General features: G+C 54.0%; 1 protein-coding gene across 1 annotated transcript in view; it reads right to left on the bottom strand.

The window, feature by feature from the left end:
* Positions 1-17,888, bottom strand: part of GRID1 (glutamate receptor, ionotropic, delta 1) — an 840,572-nt gene that overhangs the window by 807,991 nt on the left and 14,693 nt on the right. The window contains exons 4-5 of the mRNA XM_011995401.1: positions 17,400-17,548; positions 15,824-16,008 (exon numbers count right to left, since the gene is read on the bottom strand). Coding sequence (XP_011850791.1) covers positions 15,824-16,008; positions 17,400-17,548 — 334 coding nt within the window. The remainder of the gene's footprint in view (positions 1-15,823; positions 16,009-17,399; positions 17,549-17,888) is intronic.

Here is a 17,888-nt window from a genome sequence, read left to right as displayed (position 1 = left end):
CTGTGAGCTCTCTGGGACACACAGTGTGTATGCAGTGTGTGTGTGCAGGTCCTGGTGTGTACTTTGCCAGAGGCCCAGTCAGGCAGCCACTCAACAAACATTTGCTCCACCCCTGCATGTGCCTAGGCCTGTACAGGCCCGGGAGTCCCAAGATGAGTTCATGGTGCTGGTGCTCACAGACTTCAAAGGCGCATGTAGAAGCCAGACACCAACTAAGACACAATGAATGGCATGGCAGCAACGAGGCAGCCCTGGCCCAGACAGAGGAAGCAGAGTGGCCAGGAAAGGCCTCCTGAAGAGCGTACAGAGCTGAGACTGGAGACGGGGCTCGGTGGCACAGGGTGCATGGGTGTAGGCAACCAGGAGAGAGCAGACTGGATGCCAGGGCAGAGGCCAGACCACGAGGACTTGAATGCTGAGCATAGGTGTGACCCTGCAGGCCAGCAGCCACAGGGGCCTGGTGTCGGGAAGATGCCCTGGGGAGTTCTGAGGGGCAAGGCTGAGTAGGGGCCCATCTGCCATGTGCCAGTGCCTGGGCTGGCACACAAGAGCCCCGGCACGTCCACGCACATAGCATGTCCATGTGACAGCATCCCAGGGCAAGGCCAAGGCAGAGCCACATGCATGCCCCTGCTAGCTGCACCTGACATCCAGGAGCTCCCAGGAGCACTCACCAGTGCTGATCAGTGCATGCTGAGACTCTTCACAGACCTCGCTGTCCTGCCTTTAACAATGTTAATTTTCTTCTTAGGAGCTAAGTAGCCTAAAGCAGTGGGACCCCATCCTGGCTGCACTCATGCAGGCTTCTCCTGAGAAAGCTTGAGCATGAACAACCACAGAGCTTCAAAGCCCTTCTAGCCCCTGCTCACCAGGAGGGGTCCAGCTCCTGCTTCCTCAGAGGCCAATGTGGCGACAGCAGTGGCTGCTGGCTATGAACTCAGATGGGCAATGGTCAGCAGCTTCTGGAGTGCAGAGGGAGGCGCTGGTGGGAGCCGGTGGGAAGCACCTCCCTGCCAAGCTCACAGCTGTCAGGCTCGCCACTCCAGACCTGCAAGAGCTCCCCCCCTTCCTGGCCAGGGACCCTTCCACCTACCCTGGCCAGAAAGAGGCAGTGGCCAGGACCATGTCAGCCCCATTTCACCCATGGAGACTGCTGGGGGCAGAGGGGCTCATAAGCCCACAGGAAAATTCCCAGGTGGGAGAAGAGAAGACAAACCCAGGTTCTGGTGCAGAAGCTCACACTGCCAGCACCTGGAGCCCAGGTGAGCTTCTATTTCTTCTGCAAGGCTTCTCCACTCACCCCCACCCACACAGGCACACCTCAGGCATACAGAGGTATGGGGCCTCCAGAACTTTCCCACTCCAGCCAGTGAGTATTGGAAACATCTCCATCGTGGTTCTCCCCTTTGCACGTGGCCTTGGAAGACCTCATATAAATAGCCATTACCAGGGAGAAGCAGTGCCATCAGCTCCCATCTTTTCTTGACAGGAAGATCTTCAGTGCAGAAGCTGACCAGGAGGGAAGGGTTAGCACAGGCAGACCCACAGGGGGCAGGACAGGACTGCTCTACACACAGCTGTGCGACCCCAAGTGGTCCTGAGAAAGAACACGGGACAAGGAGCAACAGCATGCAGAGACTGCAGAGAGCAGAGGTCCTATGAGTCCCTCCATCCTGTCGCCCATCCAGGGACTTTCACTGAATACCTCCAACCAGCCTCATACCAGGCTTGGCTCTGAGGACTTGGCAGCAAACAAGACAGACACTTCTCTGCCCTCACAGACATGATGGCCCTCACAAATAAATTATTAACATCATTGCTGATGAGGAAACCTGCAAAGAAGGAAAATAACATTTTGGTAGAGTAATAGGGGCCCTACTTGGAGCCAAGGGGAGCTTCTCTGAGGAGGTAAGATCAGAGGCATAGCCAAAGGCTGAGAAGGGGCCCAGCATGCAAAGAACCTTCCAGATAGTAGGAACAGCATGTGCAAAGGCCCCAGGGTAGATGCATGCTTGGCTTGTTGGAGAGATGGGGAAAAGGCCAATGTGGCCAGAGCAGTGAGGTCAAGAGAAGCGGTGACTGAGACACAGGTAAGATCGGCTTTTGTCAGGGTCCTTGGGGACTTGTGGCCCCAGCGAGGGGTCTGGATTTTATTCTTAGTGCAATGGGGAGCCATTGAAGGGTTTCAGCAGGAGACGGAGGTGATTAGATTGATTTTTCAGATAACTCTGGCTGCTATACAGACAATGGCCTGGAGGGAAGGGCAGAAGCAGGGGGCCACGAGGAAGTGACCTCAAGTGTCCAGGCTGGGGCTGGGGAGATGGCAGTGGAGGTGGAGAGAACCAGACAAAAGTCAGGTGCATAGTGGGAGGCCCAGCAGGTACAAGGAGAGCACCAGCTTGGCTGCCAGTCCTTCACACTCCCTAAGCAATCCCTACTTCACTTTGCTTTCTGTGTCATTCCCTGTACTGCCCAGGATTGTCCTGAGATGATGCACAGACAGCCCTGGGCAGTTTGTAATGTATTGGTAGACACCTCTGCTTTTTTTAAAATTGACGTATAGTAATTGTACATATTTATGGGATACAGAGTGATATTTCAATACATGTGTACAACGTGTAATGATCACATCAGGTAATTAGCATATCCATCACCTCAAACATTCATCATTTCTTTGTGTTGAGAGCATCCAAATTCCTCTCTTCTAGCTGTTTGAAAATATACAATAAATTATTGTTAATTATAGTCACCCTGCAGTGCTCTAGACCACTAGAACTTATGCCTCCTAACCAGCGGTAACTTTGTATCCCTTAACCATCTTCTCCCTATCTTCCTTTCCCCTGCCCTCCCCAGGCTCTAGTAACCTGTATTGTACTCTCTACTTCTATGAGTTCAATGTGTTTAGCTCCCACATGAGTGAGAACATGCAGATGCCTCTGCTTTTGAACAGGCAATCACCAGGAGCCTGCAGTATGGCAGACGCTGCCAAGCTCACCACATTCCTTTCCCGAGTGAGATTCCTGGGCCAGCTGCAAGCACCACCCAGGTGACTGTCCATGAGGCTTCTACAATGAAAGGAGGATTAGCTGAAATGGCTCCAGGACCTCAGCCAACTCCAGCATCCCGTGGCTACATGAAACATGCACGAGACAGTGTATGTGGATAGAAAAAGTGTGCAGGACTGAGTCAGGTGCAGACACGCATGGGCTAATGGGATTTCTGGGATTCTTGTAGCACACGTAGGAGCTGGTCTGTGACCCAGTGTCAAGCCACAGGGCAGGCTGGGGAGGTGAACTGAGGGATCAGGTCTAGGTCCAGCCTCCTGGACATTTCTGAGGTCAGTGAGGGCAGCACAGGCCTCCCTGCAAGGTGGCTGGGGCTGGGAAAGACAGCCAGCTACCTCTAGAAAGTAAGCATGAGATTCGCAGAGCTCTGAACACACTGGACTAAAGGAGTCAGTGTACAGTCCACATTTGGAGTCAAATAGCCAGCTGCATGAGCATTGGCGGGGGTGTCTGATGCACCGCCTTTTATTGGGAGAAGATCCCAGAGCCTGAGGATCAGAGGTTTACCCAGAGCCACAGCAGACAGTGATTTGGGAAGCCAGTGTCCTCTTTGGCTTCATCAACATCAGCAGAGTATCCTGAACAAGCAGTGACCATTCCCATCCCTCTGCACTGGCCAGGTGACATCGCGAGGACAATAACTGTAGCTGCTCTTTACTGAGCACCTCCTTTGTGCCAGGGACATGCTAAGTCCTCTGCAGTCATTACTTCATTTGTTCTCAAAGACAGCCCATTAAGTGGGGGCACCAGTATCCCAAGTGTACAGGAAGGAATGCTGAGGCTCCGCGAGTTATGTCCCAGGGACCCTGTGTGTTAAGAGGGGCAGTGACAAAAGGAGCTGGGCGCAGTGGCTCACACCTGTAATCCCAGCACTTCAGGAGGCCAAGGCGGGCGGATCACAGGGTCAGGAGTTTGATACCAGCCTGACCAACATGGTGAAACTCCATCTCTACTAAAAATACAGCTCAGCATAAAGACTGTCCGAGATGAGAGTCACCAATCCTTAGAGGTACACGGATCTTCAGCTCATGTGGTTCAAGGCTGGATTTGAGAAATTTGGGCACTGTAGCCCTGACAAAGCAGGCTGGCCCATGCTCCCTCAGGCAGTCGGTGCCTGGCCAGGTCTAGCCCCAGGCCAGAGTTTGCTCACAGCCCTTCCTCTCCTGTCTTAGTCTGCTCTGGTTGCTAAAACAAAACACCATAGACCAGGTAGATTAAACAACAGACTAATTTATTTTCTCAACAGACAGTTCTGGAAGCTGAAAGTCTAAGATCAGGGTGCCAGCATGGTTGGTTCCTGGTGAGGGCTGTCTTCCTGGCTTGCAGACGGCTGCCTTCTTGCTGCATCCTCACATAGCAAAGAGACACAGCAAGTTCTTTGGTGTCTCTTCTTATAAGGCCACTAATCCCATCATGAGGGCCCCACCCTCATGACCCCATCTAAACCTAACTGCCTCCCAAGGCCCTGCCTGCAATGCCATCACATTGGGGGTTAAGGGCTTTGATATAAAATTAGGGAAAACAAACATTCAGTCCATAACATTTCTAGACCTTCCCCCACTCTGGCCTTGGCTTTGCATGGCCCCCTCAGCTCTGGACACAAGAACTCTGACATCTGCTGACCTGTATAGCTGAGACCCCAAGAGGGCCACTCCCTGGGGTGGTAGGCAGACTGGCTACTAGCATGATGCTGAGATGCTACAGGTGACACCGACAATGAAGAAGCACTTAAGGTGCTGTCCACGGCCTCCTCCTGATCTTGGCCAAGTTAAGTGACCACCACTGCAATGACCATCCCATTGGATGATCTCTGAGGGTCCCGGAGTCAGGTCTACACATCTAAGGCCAGGAATGTGCCCCAGGAGGGAGAGGAAAATGTATTTATTGAGTGTGCACTACAAACTGCCCTTAGAGCTGAGGATACCACAGGAAACAAAAGCAACCAAGTCCCTCCCTCCCCACAGTCCACAACCTCCAGGAGGCATCACCAACAAGTCAAAGGAAACACAAGGCAAGGGGAGCACATGGCCAGGTCATGTGGGTGCTGGGATGCACCCTGAGGATGCCACCTCCCAACTGGAACCTCACGTGAGTCCAGGAGGAGTGTGAGGGAGCTAGCAGTGCTCCAAGCAGCAGCTGGAAGCCTTGGCTCTTTCTGCTAAACATACCCAGGCAGCATGGGTGTCTGCAACAGTCTCCTTGTGTGTGCATGTGCCTGTGTACATACACACCTGCTCAGCACTGCCCACCACACCAGAGCCCCCAAAAGCCTTTTGGAGGGCTGAGCCATCACACTGCTGGACTCTCCAGGGCACCTATGGCCATGTTCCTCCTGGAACAGGAGGAACCCGTTCCAGCAGTGTGGTGGCTCAGCCCTCCAAAGTCTTTATCAGGTGCACAGTAGATGCCCAGAGCTGAGGCTCAGGTCCCTGCGCAGAGCTGGACCCCAGCAGCAAGCCTTAGGCCAGCTCCAGTTGGGGTTCTGTGATAAGGAGAGACCCACCCTCAGCTCTCCAGGCCCAGGCTGGCAAACTGCAGGACTTGGGGGTGGCCCACGGAGTTGTTTTAGTTACCAGAACCCTGTGGGAGAGGTGAGTGAGGGCAGGTACCCTGGGAGCCTCCTGGGACAGAGGAGGAGCAGCACTGGATGTTACAGCCACGGCAGGGAAGGTGGCAGGAACCCTAGAGCCCAGCTGAATCAAGGCCACCTCAGCATCTGACACTGGCCACTGAAGATGGAGCACTGTTGGGAGGGGGGCTCAGCCCAGAGCTCAGGTCAGGCCTCAGAGCTCTGAGCCCAGAGCCCAGATCAGAGGCCAGAGTGGGGCCACTCCATGGCTCACCACACCTCTGGGCACTCAGATGAAAAGGCAGAAGAAGGCCCACGACCCCAGGCCAGGAGCAGAGCCACAGTAGGACCTCAAGTCTCCACCCTGGACGGAGCAGGAGGAGTGCCAAGAGGGACAGAGAGCAAGGAGACGGCCTTCCAGGCCAGGCCAGGACCCAGTTTATAGGGGCACTATAAACTGCCATGGGTGGGCTGGGCCCAGAGCTCCAGGCAGCAAGGCCTGTGTCTCAGCCCTGACCTGGGGATTGCTAGCACCCAGACAGGACCCAGAGACCAAGAGGTGTCGTGTACCTTGGCAGGGTCCTAGGAGGATGGAAAACATTGTGGCCAGGACACAACAAGAACGAATGCCTCCTGAACATACTATGTGCCAGCACCCATGCCCTCAATGCAAGAATGAGCCCCAAGGCACTAAGCACCCCTCTCTCGGGCACCATGGTGGACTGTCGCTCACCACAGCCTCCCTCCTGCCAGCAGTACATCCTCTCTAGATCCACCACCACAACCCCAAGGCAGCCCCATTTCACAGAGGTTGAGACTGAGGGTCAGAGAGGGAAAGTGATCTGTTCGAGAACACACAGCTAATGAGTCAGATTTGGGAACTGAACCCATACCTGCCTGACCCCTTTCCACCAAATAGAGCAAGGTAGGCCTGCCCTATGGCCAAGTCCTACGGAGGCAGGGGCAGGACAGTGGGATTCTGGCCACTTCATGCACTCAGAGCAGACAAAGCCACAGCAAGATGGAAATACCATGCCGTGACAGTCCACAGGTTCCCAGAGTCCCAGCCCATATGGACGGCTCTGAGCAGCCTCCATATGAGCCATGTGGTCAACACTGACCTCCTTCCCTGCTCTCCTGAGGCACCCAGAATGGCTGGGGCTCAACTCCAAGCCGCACATCTCCACCGCCCTAAGTGGGGCCAAGGCTGTGGGAACCTGCTCACAGTGCCCAGCCCAGGGCAGGAAGTGAGAGGAGGAAAAGTCTCCACCATAGACCACTCAAGCTAGTAAGATCACAGCCACCTCCGCCTCTTCACCCAGTCACTGCCCTGTGCTAGCCCTGGGCTGGGCTATTCTAGTGCGTTTCCTCAACTGATCCTCTCAGCTGTCCTCTGTTCCATTTTACAGTCATGGAAACCAAGGTTGCCCACCCAGAGTCAGAAAGCAGAGCAGGGGTGGGAGCCCCAGTCTGTGTGAGGGACAGCCACTACACTCCCACCCCCTCAGCTCCTGGACACCACACGGATGCTCCGGCGGAGACATGGGTAAGGGCCAGGCTGAGCACAGTGGGGAACCGGCGCGGATCAGGTGGAGATGCAGTCGCAGAGCACAGCTGCCTCACCTAGAGTCTGTCGAGGGACGAGTGTGAGGGAAAACTGGAAAGATGGGGCCATCAGGGCCACATGTCCCACACCTGGGTGGAGGAGGAGGGGCAGCCTGGGCTCAGGACCACCCTAGGCCCCCAGCTAACACCCTCCACCTCACCCACTGGTAACCTACACTGCCCACAGCTTGGACCTAGAAACAAAAGGGGCCATCTCATCCCCTCCGGACCACCCTGCCCGCACCTCAGGCCCAGAAAGGGGAACTCTGGGTTCTCCTTTCTTCAACCGTGGCCATCTGCCAGGAAACTGGCTGTTTATGGGCTGGGAGGAAGGGCTCAGAGAGTCTAGCTGAGATGTTGGACGCAGACCCAGCTGCCTTCCTGGGCCCAATGCCTGTCAGAGAGGGCAGCACCCCAGAGAAAGGGGCTGTCACAGGCCAGCAACGGCAGAGAGATGCGTGGTCTCTGCCCCAGCCCACTGCCATTAGCAGGAGAGGGCTGCCACTTTGCGGGGCAGCAGGGGCAAGGCGTGGGAGTCTATATGAGGGACAGGGCCACAGGGCTGAAGCCATCGAAAGTGCAGACTTGCCAAGTCCAACTACGGGGACAGGGGGAGGTCATGGGTGCTGGTCCTGTCGGTGGCTGGGCCAAGAACCCAATCTTCACCTCATGACTAGCTCAATGCTTCTGAGAGCTGGGATTGTCCAGGTGCTAGTTTACAGAGCACAAGATTGGCAGACATGGAGAAAAGCAGAGGTGCAACCCCAGCTGGGGCTGGGACTCTGGCTTCCTGACTTCCCAGCACAAGGAAGGGCTGCCCAGAGGTCTGCAGAGGAGGGACAAGTTGCTGAGCACACAATGGGGAATCAATGGGAGCCACGGATTCCACCCAACCTAGCATCCAATACCTAAAATTGTTTTTGGCTTTTGTTTGTTGCTATTGTTTTAATGAATCGCCAAGGAAACAGGAAGGCTGTTTCGACACGAATGGGAAATAGGCATTTCTGTTGCTCACCAGTTGTTTCCAGTTCTCTCTGCTTCCAGGCACATAGTAAGGCTGTGCTTCCTGGATCCCTTGTGACTGGCTGCGGCCATATGACTGGTTGCAGCCAATGAGTCATAAGCAGAAGTGATGTGGGCACATCCAGGCTGAGCCCCCCAGAGCTCTCTTCCCCTCTGGCACAGCAACTGGCAACAACCAAGTGAAGTGACCATGAGGGGCCAAGCTCCCCACTGACCGGCAATGGACACACAGTAGGAGCAGGAAATACTGTGTCGTGCAAGCTGCTGGGAGTTTTGAATTGTTTGTTACTGCAGCATAACTTAGTCTCCCCTGACTCATATAATGGGAAACACAGAGCAAAACCAAAGGGTGGAGACCCACAGGCATGGCCATGGGTAACCAAGTGTAAAAAGAATCACATCCAGGGATGGAATGGGTTAGAAATGATCTGGGAAGAGACAGGGCAGATGAGATGCTCTGAGTTGTTAGGCAACAGCATTTCCTGGGCAGTAGAAGACTCAGTGAAGATGGAAGACAGCTGCTGTGAGGACAAAGCTAGAGAATTTCAACCTGGCAGCTACAAGAATTGGGAAAGAGAGTCTGTGTGCCATTATAAGAGGTGACTATGAGTGCTGAGGGACAGCCTTAGCTGGCCCCCAAGAGAAACCTGGAGAAATGGCCCCAGCAGGAAAACTGTCAAAGTACTCATGTCCTAGACCTAGAAACGGAAGGTGCCATCTCATCCCTTCCAGGCCACCCTGCCCACACCTCAGGTCCAGAAGGGGGAACTCTGGGTTCTTCTTTCTCAACTGTGGCCATTGGCCAGGAAACTGGCTGTTTACAGGCTGGGAGGAAGGGCTCAGACAGCCTAGCTGAGATGTTGGACACAGACCCAACTGCCTTCCTGGGCCCAATGCCTGTCAGAGAGGGGAGCACCCCAGAGAAAGGGGCTATCACAGGCCAGCCCAGGACTAGGAACAGCAGCAGCTCAGAGGCAGTATGATCCATGGCCTCTCCCACACGCCTGGCATGAGGTGTCCATCTGCTCATTGCCAGTTAAGTCCAACCTCCCAATCTAGAGAGTCGAGCCATGGCAATAAGGAATGAAGGGAGCCTCTTGAACCCAAAATTTGAGGAAGTGGGTGGTGCCGGAGTGTAGTCTATAAAAATGAGAAAATGTGTGTGTCCCCATGCATGTGTGCATGTGTGTGTGCTCTTGAGTACATGTGGATGTGTGTGTGCCGGAGTATATGCATGCATGTGTGTGTGTTGCACATGCGTGTGTGTGCACCTGCACAGGAGTGACTCCAGAATGAAGGAGAACCCTGACGCCTATGAGTTCAGCACCCTGACACCGTGAATTCAGCACAGGTTTGTGGGAAATCCAAAGAGGGGACCCAATGTCTAACTCCAGACTATCAATGCCTGCAACCTTATCCACAGCTGTTATCACTGGCAGTAGCCCTTGAGGGGTCCAGGAATAACAGCTCTCTGTGGGACCCCAGGCAGCAAAGTAAGATTGACTTCAATGAGGGCCCTCCCTTGGGCTCTAGGTAGGCATGGGCATAGATGGTGAGGTTCTGAAGAACAACCTGCCCAGGCAGAAAAGAGGCCCTGGGTCCAAGCGGCAGCACCAACTTACAGTCTGACTATTCAAACAGCAGTTTCCTACAGGAACTTCCTTATGCACAAGCAGCAGCCAAGCCCAGGAAAAGAAGCTGGCATGTCATTGGAGAACACAGGTTAAGTCTGTGGAGGCCCCACAAGCTTACAGTGTGATGCTTCCAGAGTGAGCTTTATAGAAATGGAAAGGAAACATAGCCATCCATCCCAGGTGACTGTAGCAAGCCCAGCGAAGACAAGAGGATGCCCCCCAGTAAGCAAGAGTGCAGTCACGCATGCAAAAGATTATCAGGGTGGAAGGAAAGTGGAGGTGGACAGTGCACATTGGCTACATTGGGCAAAGACAGGTGTGCCAACGTGGTAGCAGAAGAATGGCCCATAAAGATGTCTACATCCTAATCCCCATATCTGTGAATATGCTAGGCTACATGGCACAGGTTGCAGACGGCATTAAGCTTGCAAACCAGCTATCCTTAAAATAGGGAGGGCTGGGTGCGGTGGCTCACGCCTGTAATCCCAGCATTTCGGGAGGCCGAGGTGGGTGGATCACGAGGTCAGGAGATTGAGACCATCCTGGCTAACACAGTGAAACCCCGTCTCTACTAAAAATACAGAAAATTAGCCTGGCGTGGTGGCGGGCGCCTGTAGTCCCAGCTACTCGGGAGGCTGAGGCAGGAGAATAGTGTGAACCCAGGAGGCGGAGCTTGCAGTGAACTGAGATCGCACCACTGCACTCCAGCCTGGGCGACAGAGCAAGACTCTGTCTCAAAAAATAATAATAATAAAAATGAGGAGATTATCTGGGATCATCCAGGTGGGCCCAATATAACCACAAAGGTCTTTGAAAGAGGGAGCCAAGTGGAAAAGGGGGGAAGAAGAGTCAGAGAAGGAGACGTGATGACAGAAGCCAGGTCAGCATGAGAGGATGTGAGAAGGCCTTGACCCGCTATTGCTGGCCTTGAAAATGGAGGAAAGGGCCAGGGGCTGAGGAACCCAGCAGCCTTCGGAAGCTAGAGAAGGCCAGGAAACAATTCTCTCCTCCAGCCTCCAGAAAGACCCAGATTTTAGCCCAGCAAGACCCATGTTAGGCTTCTGACCTGCAGAACTGCAAGAGAATAAATGTGTGTTGATCTAACCAACTAAATTTGGGGTAAAATTTGTTTCAGCACCACAAGAAAACTAATACAGCTGAGAGGATGGGAATAAGGGGTCTACAGCATCTTTAGAAAGACACGGACATCACACTCAGACAGCCTCTGACAGTGTCTGGTGAGGCTGCCTGCAGGACTGCAAGGGTGTGGCCTCGATGGGACCTACAATTCTCTATAATTCTGAATGGAAGCCGAGGAAGATGCCGGAAGCCATCAGGGCTAGCAGAATGTCTAGATACCAGTGTGGCCAGTGAGGGGCAGAGTGACCACTTAGGAGGTAACGGATATAAACTGAGCAAGGCCTCCACATGGGCACCAACAAGCTCTCTGTGTTTCATTTTTATTTTATTTCATTGTTTCATTCTGTGAACCACAAGCTATTCTTGGTAATGTTTAAGTCCTCCTAGAACCCTTTTGTGCTTATGATAACTAAAAGGAATATTGCCTCACTTGCATGCACTCCTTTTTTCTGCCTCTTCCCTAAACTGTTATCCTTCCACGCTGCGACAGGTATATCTACAGCATATCCAATAACTCACGTCTTTTACTCACAGTAAAAAGTAATGCTGGGAAATGAGAAGACTCATGCTCAGCCAGTTCTTTTATATAAATTATATGCATTTATATAACCTCCTACTTGAGCAGGCACTTTATGACAATCTGAAATTTTTTTTATTTAACAAATTAGGATCTCTTTGAGTATCTAGAAGACAAATTTTCACACTATTTGTTAATATGGACTTTGCCAGCTAAATCTAAGATGTAACATTTTAGAGATTTAAATGTCCTTTCTGTGTTATTTGCTAACTTTCAATCCTTATCAAATGGATATTTTATTGTGTGATCCATTCTTTTCCATAAATTGACCAAATGTCCTAAAAGGCAGTGCTTGTAAGGAGCTTGTTAAAAGTCAGCCTAAAGAAATTGTTAAGTATAAATCTTAGGACCAATATATCCAGGCCGAGTTTCTTGTTTTGTTCAGGAATATTTAATTCTGCATATCTCAGCATAAATAGTTCCTTTAAAAAAAAAAAAAAAGTTTTGAACATTGAGAAATGTATGCAGTTACTAAAAGTAATGTTTACAAATAGTTCACAGTGATTTCAGAAAAGGCCAATGATGTTAAATGGGAAAAAAAAAAACAGGATATAAAACTGAACAGAATGGGAGCTCTCAAACTTTATAAAATACAGTGGTGGGGGAAAGACTAGAAAGAAACAACACTAGTGCAATTCAGAGCAATTTTGTTCTGCTTCTTGATGCTTTCCTGTACCTTCCACATTTTACATAATAAGCACACATTGCCCTTTTTCTTTTTTATATTTTTATATTAATACATGCTCATTGCAGCAATGCATTTTCTTTTATAATCAGGGAAAAAAAGTAAGAGCTAAAAATGAAAAGGTCAGTTTGGGTCCTCTCTCAAGGAATTCACTAGCTTAAAATAATGGTGTAGCTGAAAATATCAACAGCCTCAAGAGAAGCTGAGATGGATTCACAGTTGGGTCAAGGAATGGAAAGGGAATTACTGTTTACAGAACACCCACCTCAGGCCTTATGCAGACGATTTACACACGTCTCATCTCATTTAATCCTCACAATCCCATGAGGCAAATCCTATGATTATTCCCTTCGAACAGATCTGGAAACAGAAGCTCAGAGCAGGGCTCCAGGGTCACACGGCGAGTGAAGACAAGATGGGAACTGAAACTCTTTAGGCTCTACCAAGCTCTTATCACTGCATGGCACTGCCTCTCAGACCAAAACAGCTACAGCACCACTCTACTGAGAGGTCACTGTGGGCTTGTCCAGTCAATGATGGAGATCGAGCCCCCATCTGCCTTTGCTCTCCATCCCTGACCACTCCCCTACTAAAACTCTTTTTCTTTCCTACTCAACCTGTATCGACAACCCATGTCCTGCTGCAATGAATGTCCAGGCCCAGCAGTGAGAGATAAGCCATTCATCAAGCAGGGATCAAGCCCGGTGATGGAAAAGCACCCCACAGAGTACAGCCAAGGAAGGACATCCAGAGAGCTGAGTACCTGCAGCAGAGCCCCAGGCAAGGGAAAAGGAGGCAGATGAGCACTGCTCTGCCCCTCCCAGAGGCCTTCCAGGGCTGGCTCCTCCCATCCCTTGTAGGCATCCAAGGGCTATGCAAGGTCACAGGATAACAATGGATTTCAGTCCACCAGACTCATAAAATGAAAGTAAATGCCAGCTTTCACCAGCACAAACTCTCTGGGCAGTAGGCAGCCCAGCAACAATACCTGGCCAGTGTCTCTCTCCTTCGACAACTGTCAACCACCAGAATCTAACTCCCTACTTCCAGACATGCAGAAACACTCACTCTCACACCCCACAGAGACCGTGTCAGCCTGCCATCCTTGGAGCCTGAGACATTTTTCCAGTTATACAGAGAAATCAAGACCCAGAAAAGGCCCCTGGGTGGAACATTTGTCCCCAGGACAAAGTTGCTTTGAGGAGCTTATAGGTTGAATCACCCATAGCTATGTTTTGTGTGGCTTGTGCTGTGTTGTTTACATTGCTTTATTAGTTGATGACAGCTTTAAATCAAATTTTACATTAAGGTCCAGATTTGGGGTTCCTCTTAAAAAAATAAATCAGCATGTCTACAACAGTAGGATTTTCACTCCCAAAGGCAAAATCTGTTAAAGTTGTGTGACAGCTTCTCCTTTTAATGGAGATGACTTCTTCAGGCCCTATACTCCAGGTACCACAGGAACCAGCTGCCCGGTTCATCCTTGTATGTTACCTGCATGAGGTGGCAACCTTGTGCAAGAGCACCATGTTTAGTCCCTGGGGAACTGCTGATGGGAGTGAACGGGCATCATTCAGGGGCAAAATGAATGAGCTTGGATACTCAACACTGCAGAGGGGAGTCAACAGAGGTGTGTCACCAGACATGGAACACAGGCAGGGTCTCCACTACACTGGGAGCTCCTGGGTCCAGGAAATATGTGCTTCCAAACTGTGGCTTCGGCTCCCAAGCACAAAGAATGAATGTCGACAGAGATGGGGTGTGTGGAGCCAGTGTCAAGGGAACAGGAGGCAATGTGAAAGTTGTAGCTTGTCACCCCAGGTCCCCACCCCAGTTAGGGTTCCTTCCACTAAGAAGGCCCTGCCCTCCTCTGGCTGGAGCCCACCCCAAGAACCTGCAAGGAGCTGTGGTAAGGGCACACCGAAAAGAAGTCCAGAACAGGGGGCGTCTGGAGACAGAGACTGCTGGTGGGGCACCAGACACCAAAGAAGGGCAGGAATTCCTCTTCCCTGTACCTCAACAGACATCTGACAATGGACATCTGTCACAGCTGGAAGCAGCACTTCCCATAATAAGCAGTGTTAGCCTCACCCCTCGCCCAAAGAAAACACTTGGGACTCCCGGTTTGTAAAATCACCTCAAGAAATCCTTGGACCTTCAGTCCCCAGAACTAGTCCCCGGTCCCTGCCCCCAGAGCTGGCCCCTTTCCTTCCTCTGCTGCACCCAAGAATAGGAGACCCCCAGAATTCCTCCTTCCAGCACAACAACCTCCCCAACACCAGCTCTGACACCCCAGACCCAGACCAGAGCCATCATCGAGGTATCCTGTCCTTGCAGGCACCAGGGAGACTAGCAGCCCATGTGTACCATAGCAGCAAGAGGACTCTGGGCTCAAGGGGCTTGAGGAGAAAGCACCGGCCCGGAGCTCTTAGCCAGCCCACCTCCCACTACACCCACTGCCCTCTCTACACTGCCCTACCAGTTCCTCCAGCAAGGAATCCCTGCATCCTGCACCACTAACTGTGCCCTTCTATCCTCAGCACTGAGGGGCACTGGCCTCAGAGTCCCCATGGTTGTGGGGAGCAAGGCAGAGGGAAGGAGAACGGACTTAAGCTGGGTAAGTGTCAGAGGTGGAGCCTTAGGCCTTAACCAAGAAGCTGGAGGCTTGGAGAAGGAACTAGGGTTCCGGAGCTGAAAGTCAGGTTGAAGGGGAGGGACTAGGAGAGAGGAAGGAAAGCAGAGGGAGTTGCTGTCACGAACGCCCTTGCCGCGCACCTGTGGCGCCTGCCGCGGGGCCCGACCACAGGCAATGGCCGTGGACAAGGACGGCCCCGGCGCAGGCTAGGATTTCCCCGCAGCCGGACTAGCCCAGCTCCGCTCCTTTCCTGGGCGAACAGCGCCCACCTCCGGCCCAGGCGGTGGCGCCTCCGCCTGAGGCGCGGACAGCGATAGAGAAACCCGTTCCTCCAAACCTGGTGGAGGAGCGCGGCAGAGAAGCGCCGGGCTGAGGCTCTGGGGGCAGTGGGGCGCGAAACACCGCGCCTACCAGGTTATGCCCGGGAGAAGGAGACAGGGCGGGCTCCAGGCGCTGGGCTCTCCTCACCTCGAAGCAAGGAAGACACCGGCCCACCGAGATCGGGGGATGTGACCGACACAGGTACCCGGCACGCAGACACGCCCACCCCCAAACACCCAGAAACAAAGACGGCCCCAAGCCACGCACGCCTGCGCAGCCAGCACTGGGCGCACACCCGCGCCCACACAGCCCGAAAGGCGGCGCGCAACCCGCAGGAAGCCCAGCTTCCCGCGCTCGCAGGCTCTCATTGCCAGCCGGCAGCGCAGAGCAGTCCTGGCGCCGCTGCCTAGGTGGGCCAGGGAAGGCGCGCCACCGCGTGTAGCACCGCGGCTGCCCAGGAGCAGAGGGGGACCCGCGCGGCCCAGCTCGTCCCCAACCCCGCCAGTGCCCACTGCTGCGACGCCTCACAGACCGTGTCCCAGTGGGCCCTGGGCACAGCGGTCACTCACCTTCCTGCACAGCCTGGAACGGGTTGTTGGCCTCGATGACCTTGATGGAGTAGGTGATCTTCTCGCTCTGCAGGATGTCATCGTTGAGGCTCAGGTCGGATACGGCCAACTGGAACACCCTGTCGTCCTTGGCTGCGTTCTCCTCGAAGATGGCACCTGAAGGAGAGGAGGGATCAAGACCGGACCTAGACAAGAACCCTCTCCCCGCTTCCCTTAGCCCGAGGGTCAAGGCACTCGCAGACCGATGATTGCCAGGTGGTGGGAAATCTGAGCTGGGATTTCAGCTTGGCAGGGTAGAATAAGGCTCTCCCATCTCCACCCGCACAGGAATATGCTCCCCTCCCCCCAGCAGCCCTCAGCGCACACGTGCACACAGTTGACATGAGTTACACATGCACATCTCACATGCTGCCACCAGGTCACACACGTGTCTCACAACCAAGGCACCACATGTCCTAGCCATACCCCACAAAAGGGACTAAGCCAAGCTAGGGTGGCCCCAGGCAGTGCCCAAATGCCTTCCATAAATCCCATCCCAGGAGCCAGGAAGTTCCCTGGGAAGGTGGTGTCCCCCACCCAAACCCCAGGACAGAATGATGACTCCTTTCTGCCATGCACGTCCCCTGCTGAGTGGAGCTGAGCGAAGCAGGCCTACAGTTGGCTTTCCTGCGCAGAGGGGTCTTCCTTAGGCAGGGGCCTCCGGTGGCCTGCAGCTTGGACGGCTGTGACGCTGCCCGGCCTGGCGCCCTGAGCTCAGCCTCCTACTCTCCATCCTTCCCCACTTCCATTTCCTGTATGTCTGTCGAGGGGAGTGGGGGAAGGGGACTGTATCCTAGGCGCCTCCACGTTCAGATCTAGCGGGGCTGGGGGTCCCAGAAGGACCTGTTCTTGAAGGGTTTTCTAGAACCGCGGACAGCTCCTCCAGGGCGCCCGCCGGCTGGCGCTTTGTGCACCTATCACAGCTTCCGCGGACCCTGCGCTTCCAGCCGAGATTCGTCCCACCAGCCCGAGCCTAGTCCCGCAACCTGGGCAGCTCTGGAGTCAGCCACCCACACCCCGCCTCACCAAGCCCCGAGGGTCCCTGAGGTCCCGGAGCTGGCCCAGTGATCCCTCAAGCTGGGGGCTGGGTAGAAGGAGGGAGGCCCCGATTCCTCACTACACCCGGAGCCGGAGCCGCAATGCTGACCGCGAGACCCGCACCCCTCCAGGGCGGGAAGCAGGTTTGGTCACGGGCCCCTGCAGGGGAATCGTAGTTCTCTGAGCCCAGGCCTAGTACTCACCACCCCACTCCACGCCCCGGCCCCGCCTGTCCCGTCCTCCTCGCCTTCAACACCTCCCAACCCCCAGTTTCCCTGTGATCGCTGGTCTTTCCCAACTTCCGGAAAGACGACTGCGGAGGGACTCCCAAAGCGACCGCTGTCAGCCCCCCAACTCGGCCCAACTTCCCGAGATTCTTCCCGTGTTGCTCCCAACTCCCACCCACTCCCCCTCGGCGCGCCCCCTCCTCCTCTGTTCTCTCATCTTCTCTCCCGGTTCTCTCTCTCTATCCATCTCTTCCCGCTCAGCATCCCCCTACCCCGCGCTGCCCACGCTTCTTCCCTCGGCTCCCAGCACCCAGACTGTCTGGGCCCCCAAGACTTGGACCACGCAAAACTCTGGGACTGTCCAGGATGGGGCTGCAGTCGCCACAACCAGATACACACGCACCCACACATACACCGAGGGCTACACAGACACACCGGAGAAGCAGGCAGACACTGTGTCCACTCTAACAGGCTGACAGACAGTCGTGCACGCACCAACACACGCTCAGATGGCCCCACACACCCCAACGCCCTCTCACAGTAACACCGACACCGTGCCAGGCGCACACAGCGACACACGCTGACAACACGCACCCACACACATTCACACACGGTTCCGGTCCGGTCTCTTTGATCTTGCCCTGCCAACTTGACGAGCCCCCCGCCGTGCCTTCCCCTGCCCCCAGCTGCTCTGAGCTGCGCGGAAAGGACCTCCCGACCCGCCGACGGCCCCTCTAAGGGCGCGGGTCTCCACGCGCGTC

Source organism: Mandrillus leucophaeus, unplaced genomic scaffold (genome assembly GCF_000951045.1).
Source record: "Mandrillus leucophaeus isolate KB7577 unplaced genomic scaffold, Mleu.le_1.0 Scaffold488, whole genome shotgun sequence".
Classification (NCBI taxonomy): Eukaryota; Metazoa; Chordata; class Mammalia; order Primates; family Cercopithecidae; genus Mandrillus; species Mandrillus leucophaeus.
The sequence above is the reverse complement of the archived record's forward strand: the minus strand, read 5'-3'. Positions and strand labels throughout refer to the sequence as shown.